A 27,164-nucleotide genomic window follows, 5' to 3' on the forward strand; every position below is an offset into this window, starting at 1 on the left:
AGAACAGGAACATGTGGATCAGGTCATGCAAGAATGCATCCAGGTGGGCTTTGAATGTCTCCAGAGATGGAGACCCCACAACCTCTCTGGGCAGCCTGTTCCAGTGTTCTTTCACTTTTACTGTGAAGAAGTTTTGTCTCATATTTATGTGGAACCTTCTGTGTTCCAGCTTTCATACATTGTTTCTTTTCCTATCATTGGATTTCACTGAGAAGAGCCTGGCTTCAGCCTCCTTACGCTTACCCTTTACATATTTATAAACATTAATGAGGTCACAAGATTTTAAATAAAATACCTTTAAGGAATGCTAGAAGTGCATTGCAGATATGTTTTTAAATCACAGTAACTTGGTGATTTCTGCATCTAGTATTCCTGAAGCTTCTTTTGTCAAATATTCGCACCACCCAATTTGCATCCAAACTCCATAAGCTTAGTAGTTTTTAAAGCGATTAATAGGAAGAATGGGTAGTGAAAGCAAATCTAAAGGTATATGAAAAGTTCAGTTTTAATTGGCAAAAAATAGTTTATAGTGTAGGACTCTTCTTTTTGCCTGTGAGGGACTGAGTCCTCTAAATTTCCAAAAGGGATTTTTCAGTGTTTTTAATTGCAGTCACAAAGGATTTGAAAATGTACATAACATAGAAGTATTGTATTTAAAAACAACAAAAGCCAACAACAAAAAACCTTAAGTTTTCATTTGTTACAGAATTTTATATCATTTTTACCTTTTGGTAAATTTCAGCTCAAACCAGTTTTCTTTTATCCAAAAAGCCTTAAAAAATGAATGTTGTGGTCAAGTTGATAACTACCACTTTTTAAATTTTCTCTAGTTCTGGTAAAGCACCAAACCTTGAATTTCATTTTTCATTAATGATGCTCAGACATGAAATACAAAGCAGAAGTAATTTGTGTGTGATTATGTGTATGTCTGTGCTTGAAAGTAATATTATCTCTGGAAGAAAGTCACATTGGTAATCTAAGTTTTATTATGTTTTCCATCTGATTTTAATTATTCATTTTTCATATTATTGCTGAATAAAATAATCCATCTATACAATATACAAATTTTCCAGCTGGTTGTCAAGTTTGAGGAGAAAACTTCAATGTGTTGGTCTCCAACAGGATTAAGTTTCCACTGTCACTGCATTTTTATTTTTTCACTTAAACTTTTTCACTTTCTGCATAAGGTGTTTGCAGAGATTATATCCAGTTTTATATCCCATTTCTATAGCTCTGCTGTAGATGCCTGTACCTTAAAAAGTATGCTTTGCAGCCTTGGAGAAGTAGTCGGTGCAGTAGTTGGGTTTCAGTCATTTGAAGAGATAGTCTGAATTTAGTCTTTTGAATGTAAGAGCAATTAAGCAGCCTCTTCACTGGTTTTGCTGATACCCACAGTTATGGGACCAGAAGAATGTTCTAATCCCCAAATTCTCTGACAAAACACTCTGAAACCTGAACTGAGAAACTGGTTTTGGTTGCTGAAACGGGATTCCACTGAAAACACTGGAGTTCTCAAAATTGCTTGCTTACAGAAACATGTGAGAATGCTAACAAATAATTTATCACAACTTCCCTGCCTCTGACAAGAGGGAGTTAGAGATGAGAAAATAGAAAGTACCCATTTGTGACGGCTCCAGCCCTTTTAGAATCTTTTGTTGTTGTTGTTCTGTCTTGCTGTAAGGAGGCTGCCAAGGATAACAGGTTTAAGAATTATCCCATCATGAAGCAGTTATTTAGTGTAATCTTCGTGCCTGCAGTAAATCATGTAAATCATACTTGGCACCAGAAGAACATGAGAAATTCAGTCCAAAGTCAATTAGCATGTTTTATGAGTACAAAATAAACTTTGGTGTTAATGGGAATGGGAGTTGCCCATCCTTGTTAAGAGCCTGATTGTCATCTGTGCTGAATGTCTTCACTTTCAACTGAAATTAATGGAGCCTGGGGCACTTAATGTCTTTGCGAAATATACGAGGCTTGGAGTTCTCCATGCAGCCTGTCTGCCTGGGCACAGCACAAATATATTCACCTCACTGTAGGAGGGCATGGGAGCAGCCCATATGATCCCTTTGTCTTTACTGAGAATTTTTGCCTCTTTATTTCTTCCTTGATCTGATGTACTTTAAAAATGTGATATTTCAAGTTGTAGGTTGATATTTAAATGTTATAAATGGTATATTTATTATGGCATTTTATTTTTTCTTCTTAGTGTAAAACTCTCTCTGGCGTCTGTGACCACATCATCTCGCTCTCCTCTGATCCCCTGGTTTCCCAGTCGGCCCATCTTGAAGTGATCCAGCTTACAAACATCAAGCCAAGTGAAGGGCTGGTAAGAAGTACGCAGTTAATCAAACACATCATCCAGGATAAGAAAGTGATTCTTTTTTTTTTTTTTTTTTTTTTTTAAGAATTTGTAAATGTGGAAATGAACAGGACTTTTTAGACTTCTTTTTCATGTCTGAAAATAGTTTGATTTCTTGTGCAGCTGGGCTAGTAGGGAAGCACTTTGTATGGCTGACCAATGTATGTGAAAATTTAGTGAAGAAGAAATGAATGAGGAATTCTTGCCATTTATACCAACTTCTAAAAAATGGTTCATATTGATGTAGCATCTTTAAGTCTGAAGGGATTTAAATTACTAAGATCAGCTCAACCAAGAAGTTTGTGTGGGCTTATGCACAAAAACTGTCAAATTCTGGAATATGCCTCATAGCATCTCAGGGATATAAAGCTGTTTTGTGAGTTAGCACTGCTGAGAAGTAGCTTATTGAATTTTATAGCAAGAACTCTGCACACTTAATCAGGTGGTTGTAAAGGCTCATTGCAGCCAGCCCGTGTTTGCTGTTCAAGAGTTGACTGCTGATCTTTTGTTTGCTCTATCCAAAACTGTGTGAAGAACACAACAGATAACAATTGTAGCTTTACTGTTTTACATCACTACTAATATCTCTTCCCACAATCCTTGGAGAAAGCATGTGATTAAAGAACAGTAAACCATTTTCTGCCTAATGAAAAAACTTCTGCAGCTTAAGCCCAAATTTATTCTTTTTCCGTTTACTTAAATGAGAGAAATCAATGCTGCGCTCTTCTCTGCAGTAAGTGTCTAAGTTATCTGGATGGTGTAGTTCTGGAGAATATTCTAGCTTCTTGGTTTGTTGATTAAGGTTTGGGGTGTTTTTCATTTCTTTCCTAATTTTTCTTTTTTTTTCTTTTTCTTTTTGATTTTGCTATGCCAAGGATAATTATACGTAGATTAATTATACACAAGCTAATTTTCTACTCTTCCAGTAAACTGCTATTACAGTATAAGTAAAAAAACACCTTTGGATAAGTACATACTGCCCCATACTGTTTTTCTTGTCTACTGTTTGTTTTCTACTCCACCTCTGGCTTCCTTTTTCTTTCTGAATGCATTTCAGACTGTACCTTCAGGATTTCAGCTTTCTACAGACTCTCTTCTCTCTCTTTTCTCCTCTAATTTTCTCACTCTTCTGCCAGCTCACTGCAGTCAACCTTTCTAAATCTCCTGCTGTAATGAAGAAATGTTTTTCCTCTTTCTCTCAGCCACCTCTTTTGGAGTTCTGCCCAATTTTGTCTTAGCTTTTCCTTATTTCTTTACTGTTCTGCCTTGTGACTGTGTTGTTTGTTTGTTTTTTTTTTCTTATTTAAGCCTTTCAGTATGGTAGTGATATCCCCAGTTAGTGAAAAATGATAAGACCTCTATTTTACATAAAAAAGGACATGTTTCATGGGTCTGTTCCAGCTTGCTAGATGATGAAATAGATAATCTCTTCCCCCTCTGTTTTCTACCCTCTGTCTGTCTTGTCTGTTTAAACTGGAAGTTCCTTAGGTACCATTTTTCTTTTTTTTTTTTTAGTAAATGTTTGCGATCAAATTATGGAGTGTACAAACTTTAGGAGGACACAATCCTGCTTCGATAGAGTGAACTTTTTTTCCCCTTTATGTTTCCCTATATGCGGCTCTTCTCTTGACCTATGTTGTGCTGGCTTCTTTAGACTGTGAGCTCTCCAGAGCAGGAACCAAGAACTACGTATTTTGCACCAAAAAGGCATATTGTACCTATTTATATATTGTTACAGTCTTACTAACTGATCATCTTTGTCAGGTTGTTCTTGATGCTTTGTACAAAAGCTTTGTTTCTAGGCTGCTGAGATTTTATTTACTTATTTAACTAATATCTTTCAATTAAGATTGAGTGCTCTGTGTATCATTTTAAGAAGTAAAGCTGGAGTCTGGAGTTTTAATAGTGTTCGTGCGTCACAAGCAGGATGAATGTGAAGCTCAATAACTTCAGGACCTTCCTCCAGGACTCACGACATGATGGTGAAAAATGGATTATTGCCGACTTTCTTCTATGTTTTGGACTCACGTGACAGTTCTGTGCTGGCCTTACTGCTCACTTAAATACATTCTTCTATAAAGATAGAAAGACTTCAAGGATAAAGCAAAAGGGCATGGATGGCTGTTGACTTGGAAGATGTTTTGTCATTTAGCATAAATGGCATAAAAAAAATAATCTTGAATTTAATATCTAAGAAGAGGAAATGGATCAGGGAAAGAAAAAGAAAAGAAGAGAAAGAAATGTAAAATTTGGAATACAATGCTATTTCACTAAAGTCATATGGCAAATATAAGATGGATTAGGGAAAATCATTGGAGCTTTTACAACATAAAAGAGATAGCAATGCTATCAGTATGTTTTAATCAACATGCAATTCTTTTACTATATCTGAACTGTTTTTGTGGAAATGTAATTATCAGAAGGAAGAAGTAAATTTGCTGCATACAATGTCTTATTAAAATTAGAAAACAGTTATCAGAAAATGAACTAAATAATCTGGGAAGGATATTCTTTGGATGTTATACAGAGAAATTCTGGTGTACTGGATAAAAAGCTTGAGTGAAACATGGGTGAGTTTTGATTTTGCTTTTTATCTTTTTATTTCTTTTCTTCTTCTTTATCCCAAGTCTGCCCATGTGAATGACTGCATACATGCTCACGAATGAGTGTTGCTGCAGAAAGAGATGTGTCCTGCAGTGGTTGTGAAGCGAGAGTGAGCAGGGATCCGTCAGAGTAGAGAACTCTTCTAAAAGTTGTTCTGTCTGTATCACTAAGTAGAATCCAGTTTTGTGTGTTTTTCCTGTATTGATACTATCTAAGCTAGCCAGTCTTGTTTCTTTCTATAATATCATTGCCAGGAAACAGACTTAAAAATATTAGTTTGACTAAAACCAAGTTTGTTTAGAAAAGAAACAATACTACACAACTACTGTTTGACAAAATGCAGGATATAGATAGCGCTTTTCTTCAGAAGGTTTTTCTTCAACAGTGGTTCTTTATATATATATACATATATATATATATATATATATATATAAAATACAGAAATATATTTAATTATATATATATATATATATATATAATACAGAACAATACTGGAGAAGTGTGGTATGCAATAGTTTCAATTTCTCCTGTTTCTAGTTGGTTTTCTGTTTAGTCAGTTAATGTATGTGATAGCAAACCTAATTAGTTCTGTGATATGACTTCGAGTTCAAGCTATTCACCTAACTTGCTAGATTCAGAAATGCAAAGGTGAATATACTAGAATATTAGACGGGTTGTTCTTGGTTCCCCTTTGCTTGCTAAAGCAAACACGAAATAGATCTGCTATGAGAAAATGCACTCATGAAATAGAAGTTATAGGTAGAGAAGGATAGCTGGTTAAAGTGCTGATGGATGTCTAGTTAGGAAGTATTTTTCAGGAATCTAATGTACTACTAATTCCTGATATGTCTCTTATTTGCCTGGAAATATTGGAGGATATAGGCAAAGAAAAAGCTGTGAATGGGGTTATGAGAACAGTTGGACTTTGGTTTTCACTAATCCTACCTGAGCTCTAAGACTGAGCTGAGACACTCAAGTTTACTTTTGAGCTGTGTTTTGCACTTCTGGAGTACATTCGTGGCTAAAGAGGCAAATGCAGCTTCAGGGGACTGCATCAAGACGTCATCATGGAGAAAGTAAAAACTCAAATATTACATGAAAAGATGGAATTTCTATCTTCTTATATTTTCCACCCAATATTGACTAAATTAACTGCATAGCAGATTCTAGTCTCGCATTTTATTTTTTTAAGTCTTAAGATTGATTTTTGAAGCCTTAACTAAATAATAGTTCATACTAAGTTAAAATGTATTAATTAGTTTGAAATTAGATTTCTGCCTATAACTGATTATAACAATCTGTGATGCAATGAAACGCAAGTTACCTTGTCTTTAATTTAGGAATTTGTTTGTTCTTCTTTATTCCCAGGGTGGTTACTGTAGTTATCTTAGTCGTATTAAATGCATTACTTTTCCTTTTATAAGAATCTCTTAGGTTAAATAATTTAATAGGATCTTTGGCATTAACTTTGGGTATATAATCTATGTATCTGCCAGTTTGTTTTAGTGGAAGCAATGGTACACACTGATTACAAAGAGTCTTGATGATACTATGCAGCCACAAGAAGGCAGGGAGGAAAAATTGTAAATGATTTTTGTATTCTTTCCATTTCAGATGAAACAATCTCTTTTCTGTACTGTTTCTGATACATGTGTCACTTAAAGCCAGCAGTAGGGGAATGTGTGCGAAAGGGTAGCTCATCTTCCGTTGCATTGCATACGAAATGGCAAAATGTTACATATCCCCATTTAAGAGCTGTTTTATAAACAGACTGGTGTTGGCTCTTTCAAATGATATGGTATAGTATCAGTGTAACATTTCTTCTTAACTTTGCATGTGTGGAATTCACTTGTTTTTATTACAGCTTTCTTCTCTTCTGATGTGCGCAGTGTCTTGATCTTACCCTTTATAGAAAAAAATGCAGAACAATTTTCTCCTCTTTTGCTTCCTGAAGTTCTTTTAGATTTTTAGGAAAGATTGTGTTAGATGCAAAGTTCACTACTCCACGGTAGCATACTTTATCATCTTTCAGAATAATGCACAAAATTGAACATGAAGTTGCCATTAAGTGTGAGACTTTATCCTGCTTTCATCTTGATGTTTAACTTGAAAGCAGTAACTTATTGTCAGTAAAAACAAAACTGTGATTTCCTTTGGATATTGCTCTGTGTGAACCTGACTTATAATTCCTGCCAGTACTCTTGCCATATTGCAGGGTGTCTGGTCAGGTCACTTAGACCCAATCTTAAGAGTGATTCTATGCTGTTTTTTTTGGTTTGGGGTAGGGATTAAAAATGTAAAAAAACAACCAAACAATAACAAACAAACAAACAAACAAACAAAAAAACAACAAAAACTAAGCCACTCCACACCTCAAAAACAACATATCTCAGCCTCTTATGTGACTCATTAGTCGGTCTTCAAAATGTGTGTATATTAGTGTTTCCCTACCTCACAGGGGTGTTGTGAGGATATCTGTATAAGAAATGTGTGTACTGTGTTTGATATGACTGATTTAAGCAGGAAACCATGTGCATGGAGACAATGAGTGGAGTGTTATTTAAGGTGGATAGAGGACCTAGAAGGTGAAGGATAATGCTAAGGGGGTTCCTATCTGCTTGAGAAAACAAGTTGTTGCTCTCTGCTCTTCCAGCTGTGCCAACCCAATATGACAACTAGATTTGATGTCATTATTGCCACATAAAAACATAAAGGCAGGAAAAAACTGCTAAGATCCTCTAATCCAACCATCTACCTGCTACCAATGCTACTCACTAAATCATGTCCTTCCAAGGGACATGATTTATTCCATCTACATTTGTTGAACACCTCCAAGGATAGTGACTTAACCGCCTCCCTTGGCAGACTGTTCCAGTAAGCACTCTTTCAGGGATGAAGTTTTTCCTAATATTGTGCAGAGCAAGTATAAAAGTTAGTTTTGAGCCCTTCCTCCTGAGAAACACATTTTATTTATTTATTTATTTATTTCCTTCTGGTTGTGATGTCACCACTTTAAGTAGGGAATATTTCCTCTTTCCCACTATCAAAATGTTTGCGAATTCTGGTCACGAATTAGATTAGTTCAAATGGATATGTCATCTTTGTCTCTTTACCGTGTGTCACTGGTAGATGCATTCCATTCATCAACTAGTACCAGGTTTCTTTGTAGTGCCCTGATTAAGAGGAGAAAAAGATGGTGGAGCTAATGTTTACTTGAGTGCTCAGTATTTATTTGCTTTCTCTTAAATAGATAGGGCAAGGGAACTTCCTCAGAAATTGCTAAATGTGCAGTGTATGTCATTTATCTCTCCTTTTTATTTTTTAAAATTATTTTAGAGGTTGCTATCCAAATGTTCTAATTTTAACTTGATGAAAAAATGGATTTGAGGTACTGTCCCAGAGTACCCATGTAGGAAATTGTAACTGTTCACAAGCTATCCCTTTGTTTCCATAGTTTATGAAAGAAGTGGCAACACTAACAAAGTTGATGTTTAAGTTGTCATAATTTAGTTTTATAGTTGAACTTCTCACTGAGATGAGTAAAATAGTCAAAAAGTCTTAGATCCAGCATGCTTCACAGCATTTGTTATCAATTGGAAAGGTATGTTTGCATGGACTGAACTCCAGTCTTCTGTGGCTTCCAAAGGAAAAGAAAGTTGTGAAATACTTATGGACATGACTGTGGTAATTTTAGACCGCTTTTGCATATTAGGGCCAGAATCATTTGGACTGTTCTTCTCTTTGTGTATCAGAGAGACCTGTCCTACCCATTCAAGTTCCTTGTGAAAGTCCACAAAATTTGGGGGAAAAAATGTCTTTTAGAGTTATGTTTGGGTGGTGATCATTTGTGAAACACTTTAAAAATTCTTTCCCATGATGTCTTTTTCTTAGGGTATGTACATTAAGTCAACATATGATGGTCTCCATGTAATTACTGGAACAACAGAAAATGTAAGTATTGTTAACACTGTATGTACAGGCCTGGAAGCTTTTTTGACATTACTTGTGGTTTATGCTTTCCCTTTGCTGTAGACTACATTTTGCTTGTGAAAATGTGCTGGTTGGCTGTTGAGGACCAGTAGCATGTTGGACAGCAGAAATGCTTTTGCTTGTTTATCTCAGAATTGAAGCAGTTGTTCCCAGCTGAGAACCAGGAGCATCAGACTTGATTTGTTCTTGTAAGACATCTTAAATGATTCAGTTGATCAACAAAAGAGGTTATTATCTTGGAGTTCCACTGCTCTGTGGAGGAAAAAAAAGCAAAACAAACAAACAAGGTATATCTGTTATATGTAGACTGAAATACTTGAATTTGTTGCTGTATTAGAAAAGTAGCTTTTATATTTTCCATATGTCAAGCTTTGTTTTGTAATAAGTGCATGGAAATGAAGATGTGCATCTGCACTGACAAGTAAACATGTTTCTGCATGAACTGAGCAATGCCCATGGAAAGGAGCACTTATTACTGGTGTACTAATTCTCACTGAAGATATTAAACAGCAAGCAAAACATGATAGACCAGTTTTCAGCTTCTGAACTACAATGCCCTTTTCTTGTCCACCATGCATAGAGCACTAGCATGCTGTTAAGAAATGAGCAAGATGGTCATTATATACTTCAACACAGAACAACCTACTGAACAGTACTGAACCGTTTCAATGTTGTTTTTCTTTTTTAATTTCTCTCTTTGTGAAGGTTTTGATGACACTTTCTTAAAGTCAGAATTGTTTTATTCTGTTACTGTGTCATGTTGTAGAACTACCTACATGCTGTTTAGAGCTCCTACATCTGATCTTCAGCGAGACTCCATTAAAATCTGAATAAAATAGAAACTCTGTTTTATCCCTTCACAGAAATTGCCATCTGATAGCCTTTCTTCTTTCTTTTTTTCTTTTGCTATTGGTAGAATTTCCATCTTCTACCCAATAAATGATATCTGTTACAGAACTTCCGTCTCAGGATGCTGCCTGTCTTAGAATAAGGAAAGTACAAGGAAATTCACCCTTGAAATAAAAAAGTCTAGATACTCATACCTGAAGCTCCAGATATCATCAGTAAAATTAGCAAAGCTAGAAAACAACATAAGCATAGTTGAGTCAGCTCTAGAAAGCGTAAGAGTATGGTTTTTACAGCTGAATATCTGATTATACAAGGAACAGTTTCTCTCCATAAGTTGCTAATATTGGTTTTAATTTCCCAGAGGCGATGATAAAAATAAAATCTTAATGCACTCCCTCAAAACATTTATCTTTTGTGATTCATGAATGTAATTTAAAACCATGTCAGGAAGCTTCAGTTATGATGGCTTTTCTGCTTTTGTTACTGACACTTACTCACTGTAACAACCCTAAGGTTCTCATAGCAAACCAAGAAACTGCAGCCTGCTATCTAGGGAAAAGCCTGTTGTGTGCTAAAATGTTAGCAAAAATGAATTGTGCCTTAGGGAAAGTAAAGTGTGTCTCCTCTTTTAAACACACAGTTGCTAGCCACTTCCTTTAATAAATGAATAACAAGATTCTAATGGATGTGAGGTGAAACATCTAAACAGCATGGTCAGAGTAAGCTGATGATGCAGATTCAATCTGACCCATTGATTCTGCCCTGATTACCATTTATGGTGCAGTTGAATTTCAAGGAAAACTCTAGTCCAAATTCTCTTTTTTCTGAACAGAAGTTTATAGCCTTTATCTTTCCAATTCTGCTCGTCCAGATAAGATGTTGGCACAAATTTTATCTTTCACTTTCCTGACAGATCAGAGAGAAACACTTTCTAATAAACACAGTAGTATGGCAATACTAGCTGCCTAATCTAACATAGCGTTTTAATCCACAGTTCAGCTTTATCTGTTTGCAATTTGAAGTTTTTTGATGTTCAGTTATGAAACTCATTAAGAATTTGCATCTTGCCATTCAGCATTAGTAACCGTCTTTCCCAACATATCAGTTCTATAGTTGAGATTAGTTGAGCTCTGAGCCTTGAAGTATTAGGGACGATGTTTCCTGACAGGTCACTGCCCTGGAAGAGCTTATAGAATCATAGAATCACAAGGTTGGGAAGGACTTATAAGATCATCTATTCCAACCATCACCATTGCTACCACAAGCTACTCAAGCATCTCTCATAGCTCCTCATCCAGATGCCTCTTGAACACTGCCAGGGATGGCAACTCTACGATCTCCCTGGGAAGCTTCTTTCTGGTGGTCCGATAGCATCAGAGCAACATAAGTTTTCTGGTTCATGTCTTCCCACACTTGTTTGAAAATAACAATTTTAAAGCATGCAAGAGATTATGGCTTTCATACTGAGTAGCCCTTCTAGACCTAACTACAGACAGTCTTTTAAAAGACAAAACAAATTTACCCTCCAAATAAGGTCATTTGGTAATTTGTTTTTCCAGTAGAAAATAACATTTTATAAGAAATTTAATGGGCTGCATCTACAGCAGGGCTGTAACTTCAAAGGAGGTGCTCCCAGTGTTCCCATTTATGGTCCACTGGTTGGGTTTGCAGGGTGTACTCAGGGAAGACAGGCCTTTCAAGAGAAATAATGGGAACAGGGTTATATGAGTTGGTCTTTCAGACAGTTTTGGTGTACTGGGGGAATGGGACAAAGACAACATTTAAGGTAAAGATCTAAACTAAATGTATTTTGAAGGATACATTTGATTTTGATTAGCTTGTATTATACGAATGCAAAAGCATCAGCAACAGGTACTTCCTTCTGTTCAAGTCCCTGTTAAACTAAATTATAAGATAATGATATTTTGTGACACAGTATTTCTTCCTGTAGAGCTTCACAAATTGATGTTTTCCTTAAAGATCAGAAAATCCATTCAAAAAAAAAAAAAAGGTTATTGATGCTCTTCTGTTTTCTTCAAGTAGTGATGCTATTTCTTAACTGCGAGATGTGTATTTTTGTGTCAAAAAATTATTAAGAAATTGAAACTTCTAAAAACAACAGCCTCGAGACTCCAGTATAAATGATTTCTCTGACACATTGCAGTACATTCTAGGCATAATTGCAACAGTTTTTTTTAATTTTCATTACAGTAGACTTTTCCAGTCTGAAGATTCCCATATATTTTACTGGCTCAGCAAAGTGCTGCACAAAAATACCATTTTTGTCAAGATTTAATCTGCAAATGCTGAAGTCAGTACAGGAGAAAGGTTATGTTGTAATAAAATCCCATTATTTTCAAGGGTGGTGACACAGGATTCACTAGCACAGACATTTTGAAATTCTTAGGTATAAAAATATTGGAGCTAAAATAGTGATATTATACAGCAGTTCTGTAAAGATTGTTAGCGGAGTGAATGAGCAGGTGTGAGTGGTAGAGCACCAGAAAGAAGATAGATCCCTGAAACACAGTTACTAGTGTTAAATTATTCCTTCAGTTTTCCCCCAAGAAATAGTGCCAAATAGTCAAGGTAGCTTTTCTTTATGTAAGTAAAATTACACTTTTACCAGCCGAGCTTGACTTAAAATGGTCTGAGCAATGCCTCCTAAAACTGAATAATGAGTGACCTATATTCTCTTCGATGTATTTCTTTTAAGCACCATTCTTCATTTAAGCCATAATGCACGTGGGATTGCATTAGAAAATCATAACGCAGCTATGTAACACATATTTTGAATGTAGAATGGAGTGTACAGGTTATCACAAACAATCTATTTTGCAGTCTTGGTGCATGTTCTCAAGACTACATGTTATCTTACCTGAAAATTAATTTAATTTCCCTCATTCCTAAAGAATTTATAGCAGCTATTTGAAAATCTGCTCCTGAGCAACACGTTGATTTATTTATTTATTTATTTTCAGACTGTCAGATTAATCTTCTGCCTTTCAGTTGATTATGTGACTTTATAGACTAGAGGCTACAGTACTGAGTGAAAGATAAAATTGCTACTCTACAAAAAACTTAAGGAAGATATTTTCCTTCAAACATAGGTTTTTTGGGTGTTTTTGGTTTTTTTTTCCTTCTATTTTTGGTCTCAGAAAATGGTTGGTCTACAGTAAATAGTGATAATAAAAGAGGATAAAGGTTTCTCTGTTGACTGGTTGGTTTTCTTTTTGTTGCATGAGTTTTGTGGGGTATTTTTTGGGTTTTATGTTGGCTTTTTTGAGGCAGAGGCAAAGAGCAAAACTACTTTGTTTGTTGAAAGTGTTATCTTAGGATTGTGTTGCTTTTTGCAATACCTCAAAACTTTCATCATCATAATGACTGAGACACTAAGTTTCCATGTAACCTATATGATCTTCCTGCCTAGTACCTAGCCTAATCTTCTCTGTGTGTTCCTTTAAGAACAACCATTTAGTGAAGTTCTTTGCAATCTATTGAAATATTTAAAAGTAACTCAAAAGGCAAAGTTGGGACATTTGTTCATGAAGCAATTTCAAATCAGCCTTGATAGGATCAACATTCAGCCAAGGACTGGCTTTCAAGGCTTAAGAAATATCAGGTGGCTTTGTGTGGAGTGAAATGATAAAAAAAATTATTAAGACTTGATTGTACTTTAAGAAATATACATATATTCATACCTTCCATAAGAGCTGATTGTATTGTGTACAATAGTACGTATTATTTTTCACCAACAACAATGAATTGATTTATTAGGCATTTCTTTCATTGTTCATTTCACAGTGGAATGTAATTATCAGTCTGACCTGATTTACATACCTTAGCAATCATACTGCTGAAAGAGATGATGACTAGTAAGGGCTGTATTCTTTATCATCTCTTTTATTTTAAATTCAGTCACCTGCAGATCGGTGCAAGAAAATCCATGCTGGGGATGAAGTGATTCAAGTTAATCACCAAACTGTGGTATGTATAACTATGTTCTGTGTCAATTGCAGATAGAGGTGTCATGGCACATCAGAATATGTATGGAAGAAATGTGTAGAAAAATATGTTTTTATAAATCTTTACTTATTTTAACATCTCTTCTGATAATGCATAATTCTCAAGTTCTCGTAAGTTAAGACATGATCACCTGAGTATCATTGGAGTTATCATGAAGTCAGACTAGATAATGGCCGCTTGGGAGATATGGTAGGGTTACCTATGCTGTGTTAATTAACAGTTCGTTTTAGTGTGATAGGAGGCTTGGTTTGAAGGCATGCAGGGAAGATGAAACTATTGTGATCTTGTGTATCTAAGGTCAAGGTTAACTCCTAGCAGCTGGAAAACTTTTATTTGTCTAAGTCTACTGGGATATGTGGAATGTAGATTTCAAGAACAACAGCAGTTTAAATTCCTACGTTGTGCCAAGGATGTTTAGCTTAACATAAATACAACTTTTCAGACCTGAGAAGATGAGACAAATATCTTGGATACGATATGCAAATGTAACAAATACCAGGCAAATTGATATCTCTGTGAACAGATGCATGTTAGCCCATGATGACTTCAAAAATGGTGAACCATTTAACTACCTAAGAAAAGGTAAACAGAAGAGAGCAGATTGTCAGTATACAAAGCAGCTATCCCTTGTCCCAAGTATAAGCCTTTTTTAAGATTTATGAGTCCATTTAGGGTATTAATTACTTCTGTCCTTGCAAACAATTTAAATGATAGAAAATGATCCTATATTTCCATTATTAATACAGCAATCATTTGTTAAAAGTGTGTTTCATCATTTCCCATAGGGTTCCTCTTATAGCTTTAGGCCACGGTACATCATGTCAGCTCTTCTGCACAAATTAGTATAATATTTCAGCATACCCTCCAGCTAAGTTTGATATCAAATATACTGTGTGTGCATGAAACTTAATTGATGAGAAGCTATCTTTTGAAGTAGGCAATATAAATTGATAATCATATCAGATCTGGGTATATTTTAGTATTTTCCTCCAAAATCATTCCTTCATAAGTGTTGTATGCCATGATTACTTATGTTTATTTTTGATCACTAATTTCATTATATTTTTCTGCGTTTAGAAAGCCTACAATATCATTTTAGTATGAAAACTGTTATAAAACACTGTTACAACAGTTCATTCCTTATACAAGCTTATTTTTCCAATAATTTTTGATGGTACTATACCATGAAAACATTTACTTATCAATTTGGAAATTTCCAGTCGACCAGGTCTTAATTTTAGTTTTCTTGACACATCTATGCTGCATTTATTTGATGAAGTGACCAGATTCTTACTCCTAAAACAATTAATAAAAACATTATGGCAGGGCTTACAATGAGTTTTCTTTTATACCTGGATATACTTCTGAATGTAGGATTTAGGTACTTTGGCTTTTGCATCAATGAAACTGTATTTTGAGAGGTCCAGGAAAGAAAAAGTAAAGTTGATTTTAATTCTAGGAAAAAGGAATATAGGGCGCTTAGAAGAGCTTTATTTTTAAGAGGTAACATTTGATGTAGAAGTTATGTATAGAAATAGGCTATATCTTACATTTGCATATCTTTGTTGTATTGAAAAATTAAATAATTGGCAACTTTAACACTGTATACAAGTAACATTGTATACAGTATTGTAATTTTAATGTTGACTTGTATTTTAATGTTGACTTTCCACAGTGAAACTTAACACTTTCCATATTTACAAAGGTACTCTATGTTCATACCTTTTCCAATTTCAGGAGCCAAAGTATTCAATATTTCCTACAAGTATTGAGTCTTTTAAACTCTATTTTTGGCTTTTTATTTCTTTTGGTAAAGGTTTTAATCAGTCCTTTTGTACTCTATCATGAAGAATTTAACTTACAGTTCTGAAGATGTTTCTTTTAGCCTTTTCTGTTTATTGAATTATTTGTTTCAGATTTCATATACTGCTCAGCAGTTGCAATCACAAAAAGCAGCTGCTTCTTTTACATGCCATGTCAGTATTACACAAGTTGTAGAAATAACTGTGGGTAGATCTTATAAGGTATTGTTCACCTGTAACTAATCTTTGGATAACGTCTTGTAGTTGGAGAATCAAACTTCAGAAAGAAAAAAAATGAAAATTTAAATAAATTATTTTAAAGATCTCTTCTTCCATACTTTCTTCTGGCATTTCAGTGTCTTCTATCAAAATTATTACCCAACTTCCAGTACTGTATGTTTCAAAGTGCTGCTGTACATATGAGGAGATTCATGTAATTATTTCTGAAATTCAACTTGTCAACTTTAACACTTTTTACCAGATTTACATTTTAATTATGAGAATTCTGAAATTAGGTGAATAGTTGACTTAATTTTTTTTTTTTTTAGTACAAACATCTTAATACTGGTTGTCAATTAATTTTAAGTTCTCTACTGTCATCTTCTCTTTGCTTGCTGCAGTAGTGCTTTATCTTCATCGTATTTCATCTGTCAGTGAAATCAAAGGATTTCACATGATTACCCAGGTCTTTTGCTGTGTTGTAAGAAAATGTGGATGTATTCCACTTTTACTGGCAGGAAGTTTGGAATGTAAATATCATTTGAATTTTTAAAACAAAGAAATATAATAAAACTAAGCCTGAAGTCAATTAAAAGTTAATATTCAGAAAAATGTCCCTACTAAATTGTGGTTTATTGATGTTAGATAGCTGAATCTTGTCAATTTTGTCTTGCAGGTTAGGGTATTTTATGTAGCTGTGTAACTTATGTAGCTGGCACATCTCTTCCATTAGAATTCAAAGGACTGCATTCCCTTAAACTTTCATGCAAATTCCATCCTTAATCTCCTTTAAAAGCCTGGCTCTCTAAAACAGTTCCAAGGCAAACTAAAAGGAGTTATTGAGGCAGTTCAGAATTTTCACTGTACTTCAGTGCTCACATTTCTTCCCATATATAATTCAGGAGTGTATTTGGCCTCAAGACACTCTTCCTTTTAGTCAACTGAAAGTGCAGAAACACAAGTTATTACTGTTGGCAGTATTTCTGATTGCATCAGTGATAAGTCTGTGCAGAAAATATCGAAAGCAGAAACCATGAGGTACATGTCGAGAAGCAGGATTCCTGAATGGCAGGCTGTTGCGTCATCTCCTATGAATAGCTTTTATGTTTGGGAGAAAATTTTTGCATGTTGTTTATACCTTAATACAAGTATGATATGGCACAGATTTCATACATTTGCGATATGGCGTGATAGATGCGGATTTCCCTCAGTTTCTTTTCATTAGCTAAAACTCAACAGAATATATGCAAATAGAGATGATGGAAAAAAATTGTTCACTTTGGAAAATAGGCAAATATGAGCAGCTATTGACCTGTTTCATGTAGAAGCTACTGTGTTTTTTCTGTATGGGTTTCTTGGACTTGTGTAAGTAACACCTATGTTTTCTGTGGTGGGTTCTTTAATTTAGAAACTCCTTTAGTCTCTTGGGAACCAAGCCAGGTTAGTTGGTTGCTGAAATTGTTTTTGCTTTTTTAGTTCAAAAACTTTGAGATATTACTAAAATTCATCTGAAACATTATGGATAAATTTACAGAACTGGATCTTGAATTTCTATAAAGTAAGACATATAGGAAGAGTATGAAGTCTTTCCAGATCTTACCCTAACTGAATGATTGCATAGAGAAAGGAAAGAACAGGTTTTTAAGCTTAAAACAGGTTTTTAACCTTCAGTGCTCAATGAGCAAGAATTCAACCTCCACAGACTTAGGCTTTGTGGGGAGCTAGCAAATTCCATCTGATAGGAAATACTGAACTTGAGGCACATCTGAAACTCTGGACTATTTGCATATGAAATGAATTTTGGTGTAGAAACCATTTCATTTGGAGAAAAGCAAACCATAAAAACTATCTTAGAACTTCACAGACATGTTGCTGATATTTCTATTCAGTCAGGTTTTCTGCACTGTTTTGCAGTATTTATTTCTTTATTCATTTATTTTTTTTCAGATCTGGGCTTGGTTTTTCTGGATATGGCTATTTCATATAATACCTCGCTTGCTTGGCTTTGAAGGAAACAGTATGAAGGAAACGTGATCTGGAAAATGCAAGGGAGGGGACAGCAGAGGGGATAGCAATCTGAGTCCAAGATTTTGATAGCAAATGTTTGAAAACTCACAAAACTTAGCTTTCACTAACATATTTAACTAATATTTTTTTTCTTTTATGAAGTTTGACTTGAATAATGAAACAACACAGCAAAATCATAAATATTCAGAAGGAATACACTTTGTCCTCAACTTCCTCCTATTGCTCTTATGCATGTGCTTTTATGGACAACAAGATTAAATAATATCTCCTAGATCATGATTGTAAAGCTTGCCAAATCAACTGGCTTCCTCTGTTTATAATGATTCGAGAAATGTTAACAGGAATATTTGATTTTAAGGGCAAGTGGGATTTACAGCTAAAAGCTTTTTAAGTATATTCAGACACGTTAATGGAAGTCCTTATGGAAATAATCTGGTTCTCTGCAGGGCTCTGTTCTGAGCAATCTGTAGTTTGTCAGGACATGAGGACCATACTGTGATTTTTGGCAACTGTAGACTGTCCTCCAGATTCCCTCTCAGTTTTTCAGATCAGTTCTTTATTTGTGCTTCATCACTGTTGCATAGAACTGATAAAGGGACTGAATTGTTGTGATCCTCTCAGAGTGAAATATGTTGGATTTTATGTTGAGATCATGTGACGCTATTCATGATCTCTTTTTTACATAGAGTTTTGTTTGGTTGGTTTTTTTACATAGATGTGCAAATACAAACATAAATTTATTATTTTATATCCCAAATGTCAGGAGTGTGATATTGCAGCAATTGAATGTGCAGGGGAAAATTATTTTATTTTCCCATGACAAATGCAAATCAAATGTTTTTATATTAGTGTAGATGAGGTATATATGCAGAGAGAGAAATTTGACATATGCAGATGAATTATGTTGTGCTTTCCAAGAACTACTTTCCAGGGAGAAATGATGCTCAGGCTCCATGGATAAAACATCTTTTCTTGGAGCACTGCCCTATACTTCTTCTCAGACCAGTGGAACTTGAGCAGCACCATTCAGTAGCACAAATTCTGGATGTTCTTGCCTGCTGAATATGTCTTTGGTCTATCTCCGGGGCTTGTTCAAAGTTGACATGTGAAATGCACATACTGCTTTGCTTACTGCAGCCTTATTTTTATGTAAAAAGTATGCAGTGCCATTCACATGTACTTCGAACTCTGCCATGAAAAATCATGCAACAAATGGGTCGTGGTTGCACCTGTTAGACAGAGCACCATAAGCTTGGCCAACACACACTGCATCCTGTTTCTACTGAACTTTAAATAATTTCCCTTTGCTCTTTCCATGTGAAATTCTCATACTTCACTGCACACCTGTGCCACCAGCCAGTGGAATTAGGTCAGTTGCAGCAGAAAGCCACATTGTGCCTTTCAGCAGCTACATGTCTCCCAGATGATAACAAAAATGCATAGCTGCTTTTGCCTGAAGTCAAAATGCTTATTTAGCTTAGGTAAAAGCATTAAGCCCATACCTTGAAATGGAAAACCTGGAAGGGTTAGTCTTAAATCACAACTGTGATATAAATTGCTTCTTACTGGTTCAGTCTTTGTGAGTGTCAGGATTGGACTTGTGAACTGGATACACTCATCCTATTTTCAGTGTGTTTTTTTATTAGTGCTCCAGAACACCTGATCTGTACCCCCTGCTGTGCAGTCACAGCACTTTAAGCACATATGTTGGTTGTGATAAACCTCAGCTGTGGTATCAGGATGCTTCTATTGTAGCTGTATAGAATTGCAGCTGCAAGAAACTACAGGGAGGCCTTGGAGGAAGTAATAGAAGAAACTGGCTCTAGAGATGCCTTTCCTCAATTAGGAATGAGATATGATTCAATGCCAGTGCACGGAATTCCTGGAAATTTTGTCTGCTAACTAATTGCAGTCATAGAAAACCTGTAACCATATCCTGCATCCCAAAGTGCTCTTGAAAACACAGTTTTCTTTCTGTCCTGGCTGCAACTTCTGAATAGACAGTTTTATTATCATCGGGCTCTGGTAGTTCACTCATGATTAAATAAACATGTACGAATAGCCATTCATCAGATTGTTGATTTCTTCCATTATTTTTCTTTGGAAAAATTATATTCTTTTGTAACGAATGATGTGGTCACCACACCTAGGTTAACTTTTAAGGTTCTAATGTCCATTTTAGAAACTGTAGAAGTATTAAGAATTCTACTGCAGTAACAGTTGACTTTTCAGTCAGTGTTTTTGGCCTTCATAGTTTCACCACTGTTGATAACCAATTATCATAGAAAAATCAAATATTTTGATATAAACTGTTCTTATGACCACACTCATATGGATATATCTGCTAAGAATGACTGCAGTATTTTGTGTAGTATTCTTAAGTTCTAATTGCTAAATTCATCTTTCTGGACGAAACTTACTGTAGGTATATGTGTTCTAATATTTTTATATAAATATATTTTAACAGTTGTTCGGTATTTTGCTTTATTTCCCATATTACGTTAATAGTGTTTCTATTAAAAAAGCAGCTGTAAGAGGTTCTCTAAATGGCATTAATGTTCCAACAGAAATATTTAAATAGAGTATGCTGCCAAAAGCCTTATGAATATATTTCTGATTTAAATATATATTTAACATATACATAACCAGAGCACAAATATATTCATGTGCATTTATTAATTTTATATATATATATATATATTATATATATTCATATATATAAATTATTTCATATTTTCATTATATATATATATATATATTTATATATATGAAATATTTATTTATTTATTTATGCTCTGCTAGTTACTGTTACTGTCTACTAATGTTGTTGTAATTTCTTTTTCCAGAAGATTTAAACTGCAGTTTAAGCAGTATGCCCTTAGTAATGAGGGAAAAAAAATGTAAATTCTGAAGTTAAAATTATTCTTTTGAAATTTCTTAGTCTCTGATGTATGAAGTCTATGATTAGAGCTTATGTTATATGCCCAACTAGAAGATAGATGCAGAATCAGATTTTCCTGTTGTTAACTATGTTGGTGCCTGTAGAAGATACACTGGACTTTTTGTCCTGTGTGAACAAGCTAAAAAGCTTGCTGTTACTTTAAGGTCAGGTATGTGAGTTTGGAAAGAAGGACAAGGATTATTTTGCTGCTAAGAATCTTCCTTTTAACTGAGATTGCTGAAAATTAAAGTACATTGTAGAAAAGCAAACAAAGGATAAGGAGACATCTTCAAAGTCATACAGATGAATTGACTGATAGCATTACACAGCCTGCACCACATATGTGCTAGAACTCAGTAGTTTTGAATACCTCTGTGCTATGTGCAGATAGCAGCCATGTAAGTTACACAGCTGATCTGCTTCCAGCCTGATCTGCTGCTGCATTATTCATTAACTTAGATGAAGTTGCGAGGTGACAGTGAGGGAGTGTCAGATGGTGATAATTGTAGAACTGGATCAAAGCAGTAGGAAAAGCAAGTTAATGCTGTGTCATGAGGGAGGGAAAATTAAAGCAAGGAAATTCTCTGCTTGATTTGAATTTATGTGCTCTGAATATATAAATTGTCATTTAAAAAAGAAAAAAATATCGTTACTGGCTTAGAACACCTCAGTGGCTAGAATGCTGCACATTGGCTATGAATGATCACTTTAATAGCAGTAAAATGAAACAGGAACAAAAAGAACTCTCATGGCTAAATAATGAATGATTTACTGTGGCAATTTTCTTTAATTCTCCATCCTTCTCCTTCCTTTAGCTAAATGATGCTACGTAACTCTTCTGCTAAATTAAAGGCTTTTGTTTTGGCTTGATTTTTATTTTTTTGTGTGTGTGTGGTGTTTGTTGTTGTTGCTGTTGTTGTTGGGTGTTTGTTTTTTTTCAGTTTGCTTGGTTTATTGGTAACCTTTAAAGACTAACTTTTTAATTGCAACTTCTGTGTAAACTAGATAATTATTTTTCACTATATGATTCAGATTCAAGAAAGACCTGTTTCAAGCGCTGTTTAGCTGTAGGACAGCTGCAGATCTCAGTGAATTTTTGTACAATGAGAAAAGCAGGGGTCAAAGGCTGTTGGAATTATTGATTCAGTGGAATCCTTCTAAAATATTACGTTGCCATAATGTAAATTTAACATGAAAAAATATATTTATTTATGTGCGTGTAAGCACATATGTTTATGTGTATTTCTTATTTTAATTCCAGGACAACCATTTGGGGAATTTAAACATGAGGACATGCAATACGTACACATGCATACCTCAAATAAATGAACTCTTTATCCCCGTGAGGAGTGAGGCATCTCACATCTATACTGCAGAATAATCTGTGAGAAACCGGGGGTCTGATCTGACCTGCCTATATCCTTCTTGAGCCCTCAGCTCATACAAACTGTCCTCACCTGATTACGTACTTATCAGCACTTCCTTACTCAGCCTTGAAACTTCTTGATCTCTCACCTTTGGCCACCCGGAGATGCTGAAATATCTGTCCCTTGAGTAGCCTCACTGAAACAAAGCTCTGTTCCATGGAAGCATCTGGAAATGAGGTTCAATATCTGTACCCTTGCTCATGGAAAAGTAGGGTCTGCTCACCACAAGGTGGATTTCAGACACAGAGCAGTGCACTGATGGTTTCTTGTCAGCTGGAAGACTGGGCTTCTTACTCACGTGTTCCTGTCAGTGTGGTGCTTTACCTAAGTGAAGGCCTTTCACCTTGAAATTGCTGCTTGAGCTTGAGAGACTGAACTAACCCCTTTGAGGCTAAATAATGCTGAAATTCACATTCCCCAAGTGGGTACAAGATTGAGTGAAAGCCTTCTAAATTGTCAGAGCCTGTCTGTCTCCTCTGGTGTTCTATACCCCTGGTTGAAGAGAGAGGAACCTTACAGCCATCATGCTGGAGAAAGCAGGTGGCTGTGGGGAACCCCCTGTACAGAGCTAGAAAAAGTACTATGGACTTCAGAGAAACATAAAAAACAAGCAAACTGAATTCTAACTTTGTAGCCATATTCCTATAACAGGGAAACAGTTCCCCATTTTCTTCCTCAAAAATCAGTCTGACTCACTGAGAAATATTTGTGAAATAGGTGATATTCAAATATGTAAATTTGGAGCCTTTGCTCTTCCTGAAGAATATCTTTATTTATTTGTCCTAAAATGTTGTTAGGAAATACTCAAAAGCAAAACCATGAGGTGATTTTGAACTAAAAGATATGTGCTATTAATTAGCAGAGCTTCATTACAGAACTGAGATTGTGTTCCTGGATAGTTCACATTTCAGTTGTTCCATGTGTAAAACAGTTGCTTGTCTCAGTTAACGTGATGCTCTGTAATTGTGTTCCTGGTGCTTGTGAAGTTTGTTGAATTACGATGGGAGCAGAGCAGTGCAAGTGCAAGAGCAAGATGAAAATATGGTCAGAAGACATTCTCTGGATCAGACATTTTTTTCTGAAAGAGAAATGTGATCAGAGCAGCTTAATAAGAGCTGACGTCTGATTTTAGCTCTCAGTTTTGGATGTAGCCTAGTTTATTCACAGGAAAGTCTCTTAATTGTGTGTTTTAGCTTTACATAGCTAAAAATGGATATTAAAATGACTTATAGTTCAGTGATAATAAGCAAAAGTTTTAATAAAACATCCAGATTTTTTTTCAAGATGCAATTTTTCTTTAGTCTGTATGTGAATTGGGGTGTTCTGGCTTCACACAACAACGCAGAGCAATGTGATCAGTAATGTTCTAAGGGTGAAAAGAACAACTTCTGTAGCAATGGACAAAATATAATCATATTCGTTTAAATAACAAAGCAGAGCTACTCCTTAGTTAGAATTACAGTACATGCAATCACAGTACTATGAATCTCTCTTCTCTGGGAGAAAACTGTTACATAAGCATGGCTTTCATTATTATGCTAGCCTAATAAGCTGGATAAATCCCTGAAAGACATCTGCTACCCTCCTGACACTACTTCTCTCACCACATACAGATACAGCTTTCATCTCTGTGGTAGGCCATGCTACAAACATCTTTCTGTGGTTTCCTCACCCCATAATGTTTTCTGGAGGTGGAAGACCCATGGCCTTCCATTATTTTCTAACCTTTTCAGGCATCTACAGCTGGGAGAAGGGATTTCTACTAACGTATTTGTTTCACGGGGCTGCCAGCTGACCATCCTCAGTTGTTGTCAATGTTCATGAAAATCAATCAGCAAATTTAACAGCATGAAGCCAGATAGTTCCTTGTTATATTCTGACTTGCTCAGGAGCTGGCTAGATTTGATAGACAATGATATGAAGTGCAGTGGGTTTTTATTTTCTTAGGTTTTTTTTCTTATGTACTAGTTTTTATTTATAAAAAGCAAGGTGGGTGAAAGGGTTTCTTTGGAAAAAAATCCTGGGGTGAATATGATTTCCTCCTAGAAATTCTATTTTTATTAGCTCAAAAATGATTAAAGCTTAAATCTTGTAATGGTTGATATGTCAAAGAACTCTGGCTGCATTCCACTTGTAACAAGCACTGAAAGAATAAGAATTTTTATTAGCTTTCTGTTCTAGTAACCTTTTAAAATTAAATGGCAGAATGGATTTTCCATATTTACTTAGCAATAAAATAGCAGACTGCTTTGCAGTTTATATGCAGGGAAATACTACTTTTAAAGTGTAAAAATATTAGTAGTTTTCCCTTTTTACAAATCTGTAATTCAGGAATGAATTAACCTAACAGGGGAAAGAAAAGCAGTTTTCATGGAAGCAGAAAATCTGCCATGGACTTTCTTGGGATTCTGGTGACTCTTTGAACAGGAATATGCCTATAAAAATGTGGATTCTGTTCTGTTTATCATTTTACTATAATTCCACCCCCATATGATTTAGTTTCAGTCTGTGTTAGATTTATGCGGTGCTTTGAATTGCTGCTGCAGCTCTGTAGTCTCCTTTAACAATCTTTTCTGGATTTTTTCATACTGTAAGTTATTTAGTAATGCATCTAAGAGCACCTACATTTGTGTCAACCTGTGGTGCTCTCTCCTATCCCTCTTCTCTAAGTTCCCCCATCTTTGCATTTATCTTCTGTTGCTCTCCTTGTGTCCACATTTGTCCTCCTCCATCCTCCTCCAAGCCCCCTCCTTGCACTCTGAGCTTTGCTGGCAGCCTAGTGGGAGGCTAAGGCACAGCACAGCAAAACCCAAGGCTGGGTTTAGGTTGCCACTGAAGAAACGTCCTGGACACAGCTTTTTTTGATGACATACAATTTAACAACAGGGACTTTTTTCATCCTTATGACTGAGTACTTGGCAAGTATAATTCCCTGATTAAAAAATTAATTCCTTGAGAAAGGTGGCCTGGAAAATAATTCTCTCTTCATCTCCCAAACCAGTGAGGAAACTTTCCTACTACTGTCTGTGTTTGCAGCATGTGGGCAGGATATAGGATATGGTGGGAACTTTCACAGCTGTGCCAAAGAACCTTGATGATTAGAAGTTGAGAATTGACAGCTGTGATGGTAATGAGAAAGCTGAAGATCCCGAGGAGAGGTCAGAGAGAATAAATTCAAATTGTAATTAGAAGTTTAGATTACGTATCTCTAAAGCGAATTTCTGGAAAAGCATTTTCAGTTCCAGATATACTAATTGTCTTTTCCTCTTAACAGCCTAACCTCGTATAAAACTGCAACTGTATAGTCCCAGTCAAACTGAATTTTGATGGGATCTAAACAGTGTGGGAAATGAAACCCACGCCGCCTTCTTGGACAGCAGTTTCTTTCAGTTGATTGTGAACCTGCACTTATGTTGTTCCTTTTAGACCGATGTGATCATTTCTGGTCAGAATGTGAAAAACAAGCCAAGGACTTGCCTGAACCTGCCAGAAGCTCCTGTTGAGAAACCAAATAAAAACAGAGGATGAATGTCATTTGAAATTCATAGTAAACACAGAGATTTCCTAAGAAAATTAAGGCAAATTGTTTATATTCATGAGCTTCTAAATTAAATACATCAGATCAAGCACTTTGAAATGATTTTTATTTTTTTACTTTAATCCCCCTAATTCTCATAAAGAGACTAGATAATCTGCCATTTATAGCAATGTAAAGCGTAGTTGAAATACACAGTATTGTTTATCACTACAAAGTATGAACTTGCAGTTAAAATAGTTTAAAAACTACTAGCAAGAGAAACCAGTTATATAGATATATATATGGCTGTTTCAGTGATAAACAGATGGCTTTAAAGCACAGCTTTCCCATGCAGCATCCTACCAACTTTAGTGGCAAGAACCTTATGGCTTGATTCTGTATCTAGGGTCACATCATGTTCTCTTCCAGGCTCCTTGTGCTTCTTTATTCAGTAGAAGTACTCCTCTCCGTAAGTCTGTCTTCAGTTGTTATATTAGGCTTTAGTAGCTTATAAAGAGATACCTTACATGAACTGTAGGCTTCTAATTCTTCTTTTAGGTAGCACAGTGCAAATGAAACCATGTGGATGCCCAGTGCAATCTTATGGAACTGTAGGTAACACATTGTTTCTAATAAGCAGTGGAAGTATCTGAAAACAGTGTTGTATTTTTTATTAAAATGGTAATATTAAGGCACAAAGCTTATACTTCCAGAAACTTGGTTTCAATGCTATTGAAAGAGAATGGAGACTTCAGCAGAATGTAGGTATTGAGCTAAACTTAACTATGTTCATGTTTAATTATATTCAAAGTATAATAGCCATATCCCTAATACAGGGGGCTGAAAATAAGAATTCCAGCATGTTTGGAAGCCTTCTGTGGAAGCTGGAAATTATTCAAAAAAGATAAGTGTTGCGAACATCCTGTTTCTTTTTTTATAATAATATTGCCGTAAAAGTACATCTTGGATATAATGAAGTTTTCTGTAGTGGAAAAAGACAGGTAGGTTCACAGTGTTTTTGATAGAGGATTGTTGATGTATTACTGTTGGCTTAAGTTGCATGTTTGTGAGAGTATCAGCTCTTAAAATTAGTGATATTAAGGAAACAAAGTGAGTTTCGGTGTAATGGGAAATAAAGTTTATAAGGAGCAACAACCTACCTTAAAAATAGGTTACAAATATATTTGTTTCATATATTGTTATGCTAATGATAAGGATCATCTTCATTGTGTTTGGTCATGTTGCTTGTTTGATCATTTTCAAATATGTGGGCATGATACAATGGAACATTACTGCTTCAAACTTCTAGAAGTTCTTTTGGAAAGAATTTCTCATCTCGCCTTTATGATTTTCTTTTAAACACGGTTCTTGCATAAGTTCTGAAAGCAGACAAATTCTT

At 35.3% G+C, this 27,164-nt stretch overlaps 1 protein-coding gene across 6 annotated transcripts in view; it reads left to right on the forward strand.

Moving 5' to 3' along the window:
- Nucleotides 1-27,164, forward strand: part of CNKSR2 (connector enhancer of kinase suppressor of Ras 2) — a 196,942-nt gene that overhangs the window by 76,796 nt on the left and 92,982 nt on the right. For 3 of the 6 annotated variants that reach the window (XM_015885338.2, XM_015885357.2, XM_015885375.2), the window contains exons 6-8: nt 2,210-2,329; nt 8,858-8,917; nt 13,724-13,792. In XM_015885338.2, the coding sequence (XP_015740824.1) occupies nt 2,210-2,329; nt 8,858-8,917; nt 13,724-13,792 (249 nt within the window). The remainder of the gene's footprint in view (nt 1-2,209; nt 2,330-8,857; nt 8,918-13,723; nt 13,793-27,164) is intronic. The other 3 variants (XM_015885347.2, XM_032440929.1, XM_015885366.2) reach the window with 2 other exon arrangements.

Source organism: Coturnix japonica, chromosome 1 (genome assembly GCF_001577835.2).
Source record: "Coturnix japonica isolate 7356 chromosome 1, Coturnix japonica 2.1, whole genome shotgun sequence".
NCBI classification, from domain to species: Eukaryota; Metazoa; Chordata; class Aves; order Galliformes; family Phasianidae; genus Coturnix; species Coturnix japonica.